This window comes from Eptatretus burgeri, chromosome 3 (assembly GCF_056783735.1).
Source record: "Eptatretus burgeri isolate ZD-2024b chromosome 3, Ebu_testis_v1, whole genome shotgun sequence".
NCBI classification, from domain to species: domain Eukaryota; kingdom Metazoa; phylum Chordata; class Myxini; order Myxiniformes; family Myxinidae; genus Eptatretus; species Eptatretus burgeri.
This window is the reverse complement of record NC_140963.1, coordinates 9,606,026-9,612,025: the sequence shown is the minus strand read 5'-3', so window position 1 is coordinate 9,612,025 and position 6,000 is coordinate 9,606,026. Positions and strand designations below refer to the sequence as shown.

The window sequence follows — 6,000 nt, the reverse complement described above, 5'->3', positions numbered from 1 at the left end:
AACGGGATCACCACTCTCGAGCTGGCCTCCATAGCCACAAAAGGTGTTTGTTCAATCCAGAAGTGACATACATCCTGGGCACTGTCCATCCTCTCCCAATATATATATATATATATATATATATATATATATATATATATATATATATATATATATATATATATATATGTGGAATGGGCCAAAGGGTATAGCTTGTAGAGAAAGAAAAAAGAAAACAGGCTCGAACATGGGCCTTTCAAAATGAAGTAATCTGCCCAAGCATGCTCGGCGCGCATTCTCAGAAACCCCTAGATATTGCGATCTTTGGTGCGTGTGAACTGCTGTCGTGCATGTGCAGTAAGGATTGTTGCCTAAAATGGCTCCCAAAGCTTCGAAAAGAAACTGAAAATACATTGAAAAGTACCTGAGAGAAAGTTGGCATGTACCTCTACACAACAAAAGAGTTGGAGGGAGACACTGCATCTGGTTTGGGTGCTTCCGAATGGGTGGGTCATATCTGAAGCTTGGAAATGCATCGAGTAGGTTTAAAATGATGATATTACTATTAATCATGATTTGGGGGGAAAGGGGTGGGTATTAGATTTTTGCATCTATTGTGAAAAGTAGTTTGTATGTCGTGTCGGTGTCTGTGTTCGTGTTTGTGACCCCGTCCATCCGTTCACTCGGCTGCATCTATCCACTCTCCCATGTTTACCTTTACCCATCACTGTACATCCAATCCAATCTCTCTTCTTTTCTTTTCTTTTCTTATCTTTACCTCGTTTAATAATCCTCATCGTCTCTCTCCCCTTCACAAAATATGCCACATCAATTCTGTCAGCTGTTAAAGTGACCTTGTTGGCTGTCACATCGTTAAATACTGTGCCGTCAGTGCTGTGCATGATCTCGTGCTCTTGTGGTGGAGTGAAAATTATATTGTTGTGCTCTCGGGAAGATACAGCACATACCAGGTTTGTTGAACTTCCTTGTGGAAGGTCACAGTCATGATTATGAGAGTTATGATTGTGATACTAACAGTGGGGTTGACAGTAATATTATGAGAGATTATCGTGATGATCATGGTGGAAATTTCAATGATGCCGGAAGTGTTTATGAAGATGTGGATGGACATGATGCTAATTGTGATGGTAGTATTGAAGATTATGTTCATGATTACAGATTTAAGGGTGGAGGTGACATTGATCCTATTTGTGGTGGTGATATCATTGAAAGTGATGTTACGATGGTGAAAGCTGCAATGGTAATTTTATACAGTTTGTTTTGATAATGATTGCTTGGTTATCTCGACAAGTTGAAGGATAATGGTGTTCGTGGTAATCACTGTCATGGTGATTGTTTGTAGAAAAGTTGATCAGGTTGATGAAAAGGAGATGGTGATCATCATGGTTGGGGTTTGCCTGCCCACAGGACCCTGAGCCATGCCTGTTTCGGACGAGGCCTGGCTGCAGCACGGACATGCTGGGGGCATAAGCTCTGGTTCTCTTTCATCCTTCGAAATACCTTCTGGAGATGGCTGTAATTCCACTGAGCCTTCATCAATCCTCGCTACAGTCAAGGAACAGGTACAGTTTGATCAGACGCCCAGCTATTGCCCCGTAAGATTGTTTTGTAGGTTTCCGTTTTGAGTAGAGGTGCAGGCAGCATCAAGCCAGGTGCACTTGAATGTTAAGAATGAGCAGAGATTGTTCTATAATTATCAGCAAGTAATTTCATTAAATCTTCATCATGGTATACAGCTCAGTTGTATTATATCATTAAATTGAGGTGCTGTGATCCTTAGTTTATACCCTTGTGTAGACAGATATGCTTTCCATGTTGTTATTCAGAGCTAGAGTGTCCTCATAGATGCAAGTTAGGATTTCATTGATTTCTCATTTGTGTCGACCTTTACAAAGCATGGCATGCCACATACAGTTCGCCCCTTGAACAGAGTGAGGTAGCACACTTGTCTTTGAGCTGCCTTTGAGGTTATGAAGTTGCCTTTGATTTGATTTGTGGGTTATATTCCTGATCTGAATACAAACTGTCAGACTTGTGCTTCGCAGGCAGGTCATTGCATAAAAAGTGCCATCTGTTGGATGGCAGGTTAAGCTGGGGGACCCATCCATTGGCATTGTTTTCTTGCGGATCTCATGATATCTTTCTCCGAAGAGTTGGTGAATTATCACCAGCTCCTTGACCAAATTCCAAATCCCTGCCCAAGCCTGACATGGGGCTCATGCCGGTCGCCATCTAGTGGTGATCAGTGAGAGACTGTGATTGCTTCAAAAGACTGGCAACCAACCGGGGTCATGGTGTTGTCACATTTCTAGCCCCCCCCCCTGAAACCACGTGACTGTGGCCGAGGCAGGAACATTCACGGTGAAGCTGCTCACTTTAGGGATGGCCAACTTGTAACATCTTATTGCAAAGCTACACATGAACAGAGATGATGTAAAATATACTCCATTCAAGATATAAAACCCAGTGGAATATACCAATAAATTGAATCAAATGTATCTCTCCAGGAAATACCCAATCAGCCCAACCGAACGTACCACAGAAAAAATGGCATGCAGAGTGCTTAAAAGATGTAAATAATTTATTGGTTGAGACAACATAAATAGATGGATGGACTTCCAAGACGACAGACAGACGATTGCACAACAAATTAATTCAGATTCAATCAAATTCACAAGAAATTAATACTCAATAAAATCTACCCCTTCGGCACCAAACAGCATGCATTCACTGCACTCAGAACCGGGCAGGTTTTGAGCGTCGAGCCTTGAGACGTCAGGTTGTGCATTACCAGGCAGGTAACCATGGTGATGCAGGTAGAGGGACACATATGTGGGCTTCGTGTCGGGCGAGCATGAAAACAAAGAAGTCCAGCTTTTTCCACCAGGACGTTGAGACCGCAAGAGAATGGAGCACATTCCTCATGAGGAGGATCTCCTCAATAATGCCATGAGACCTGGTCATGCAGGCATCGGTGGGCAGTCTTGCCCTCCATCCCAACCCCCCCCACTCCCCCCCCCCTTCCCACCAATGAAGTATGTGCATCCATGCTCCCTCCCGCTCAGTGCTGGCCTCCCCTGCTGAATCACTCCATCACCTCTGACTAGGTTGCTGCATAAGTACCAACCATTTTGGTGTACCCACGATACCATCATGCTGCACAAACATTCCTCTTCCCCTGCGAGCACCCACCAGGTTAGATAGAGTGGGGAACACATGACAGGACTTTGTTACTGAAAACTAATATTTATTGAGATGTCATTGTCACCCCCAACGAATGTGGCAATAGATAACGTAGCTTAAATATTTACTTCATACACCCCCAAAATCCTCCTATAAGTTATGTGAACACATGCAATGCTCAGATCTTTTTATCGCTGACCCAAACATAAAAACAGAACAATACAGTATTATGCCAAGTTTGATGAATCCACTTCTGAAACTGCACATGGAGATAATGACCAATGACACACACACACACACACACACACACACACACACACACACACACACACACACACACACACACACACACACACACACACACACACACACACACACACACACACACACACACACACACACACACACACACACACACACACACGAAGGTGGATACTTTCAGACCTGGGAGGGCTCTGTTCCTCCTGAAACCCGCATATGGGGGTAACAACAAACAACAGACCCTTGAATGCAGCACCTTATGGTGCATTTTACAGGACTGTAATGTTTTGACACACAGACTGTTGGAAACTTGCTTATTCCCTGTGAATCCTACTTTGCAATGGATAACTTCTCAGGCACTGAGAAAAATAACGAAGTGCGAGTGAATTAGTGGAATGTTACCTTTTTTGAGAAGCCAGTGATAGCAAACCACTTGTATAATGTCGTGCTGGCTTTGTGTAAACGGTTCAACTGCTCGCTGTAGGTTTCATCTTTCTTCCTGAGTTCAAGCCAACACCTTCCTGTTTTCATGCTTGGAATACAGCCATGAAACCACGTTGCTGTTTACCATTTCTCATTTCCGGCCACAGTGTGACCACGGGTTTTATGATGGTGTGGACGAAACTTGAAGAGGACGAAGTTGTAACGTGGGTACTCTCCACTGAGCTGGCATTCTGAAAACTTTCCCTCTGCGTATCATGAGACACAAATTCTATATTTTACCCAATGGGATTTTCTCATGGTGGGTTGGGTGAAACTATAAAAAAAACATAAAACAAATAATAGATCTGATGATTCCAAGGAAGTTGGCAATGTTGAGGTTTGTTCTGATGTTTTGTTATTAGGTTTGTTTTAATTACATTTGAGTAAGCTTTGTGTGTTGGAATCCAACTTGGAATCACCTTCCATGTGGTCGTGATATTGAATTGCTTTGAAATGTATTATCAATTTCAAATATTTATCTCAACTTTTCAAACAAGGTCAGAGGGATATCTAGTTTTGTTTGTACAAAATCTGAAATGTGATTTGAAAAAAAAAATTGAGACAAAGTCAGGCATTTTGGAAGAGCTAGAACACTGAACGCATGAGGATGCAACAGAACAATAGGAATAGGATAAAGAGCGTGGCAGGGGGCAAACACCAACGGCATTGTCGAAGGATAAGATAGAGGGAGACAGACAAATTAGGGATTTGTAGAGAAAAGGTGGGTCGGTGAGGACAGGACAAGATGGACACAAAAGCAAACTGTCAGGATTGAAAAGCGGGAAATTTGTAAGGTGGTGGGCTCGGGGAGGGGGTTAGGCATCAACTATCATGGTTTTTGATTGGGGACGATGATTTGAGATGGTAGTGAAAAACTATCTTTAAGACCTGCAAGGAAGAATGAGATTGAAGGGAATGTTTAAGTTGATTCTGCAGGTGGGAAGGAGGAGGAATGAATGAGTAGATGTGAGCAGTGATTCGCCAGAAGGGGGTTGACGTTAGACCATGTATGCCTGCTGAAATCTGGAGTGGACAAAGCACAGTAAGAGCAGAGTGTGCAAGATCAGAAAAGAGGTGGGTAGAAGACAGAGTGACCACTGACCTGTCTGCGATTGGAAAATGATGGACCCACTGCCTCAGTTTCATCACAGGAGATTCCAATGATTTCTCAAAGACCTTGGTTTGGGTTTCCCAGACAGTTCTTTTGAGAAAGATAGTGAGTGTGTGAGATTTGTCAGGATTGAAAGACATATTCCAATTGTTTGACCAGATTGTGATTTTTTTTTTCAAGGTCTGAAGAGACAGATGGAAGAGGCTGCAACCTGCCTGTCTGAAGGATGAGCGATATCATGGAAGAGGCTGGAGGCATTAGCAATTAGATAAAGAGGAATTTTAGAGATTCATAGAGATCATTACATGAAGATTATGAAGAGTATGGGGCCCCAGAACACTGCCTTGGGGGTAATCCAGCTTTGACAGGGAGAGGAAATGAAAGGATTCCATTGAGAACCACATGTTGGCTATGAGAGTAGAGGAAGTCAGTAAGCCATATGAGGTGTTGGCCTTGGATGCCATATCGAGCGGTAGGCCAGAACTTCCAATTATATTAAAATCTCCGAAACGTTTGACCCCATGGAGTGATGGGACCATCCCTTGACATCCCCAAAATGCATTGTTGCCGGGTCTGAGGCTTGGCTTCTCCACCCCCCTCTCTCACCTAACTAGTGACATAACCAAAAAAAATTCCTTTTGTCAATATATCCAAAACTATACATGATAATATGACGAATAGGGTGTCTACATCCATTTTTTCATGGTCATTGGTTGCAAGGGATACAGTTTTAGTGCGAGAAGATGTGCAGTTAACCCTAAAACTCAGCAACCTGTCGAGTCATTGTCCTCCAGAAGGAAAATAACAGTACCTGTTCTGAATCTCCACTGCATTACATGTCTTCTCCATCACTCTCAACACTGGCCGACTCCAAGCATTGTCTGACATCATCTGTGGACGTAGCTCCTACGCTGTCCCCGTCATCCATTGGTGGGCCTGTGAGAGACTCTGGGACTGAACTT

The 6,000-nt window shown here is 43.1% G+C and overlaps 1 protein-coding gene across 16 annotated transcripts in view; it reads left to right on the top strand.

Moving 5' to 3' along the window:
• LOC147029380 (catenin delta-2-like) overlaps positions 1–6,000 on the top strand; it is a 474,794-nt gene that overhangs the window by 80,307 nt on the left and 388,487 nt on the right. For 15 of the 16 annotated variants that reach the window (XR_015055882.1, XM_085872400.1, XM_085872407.1 and 12 more), the window contains one exon: positions 1,408–1,562. Coding sequence is in view for 14 of the 16 variants with exons in the window: in XM_085872400.1 (XP_085728526.1) it covers positions 1,419–1,562 (144 nt within the window). In the remaining 2 variants the exon portion in view is untranslated. Of the gene's footprint in view, positions 1–1,407; positions 1,563–6,000 lie in introns of those variants that run through there. The other variant, XM_085872401.1, reaches the window with a different exon arrangement.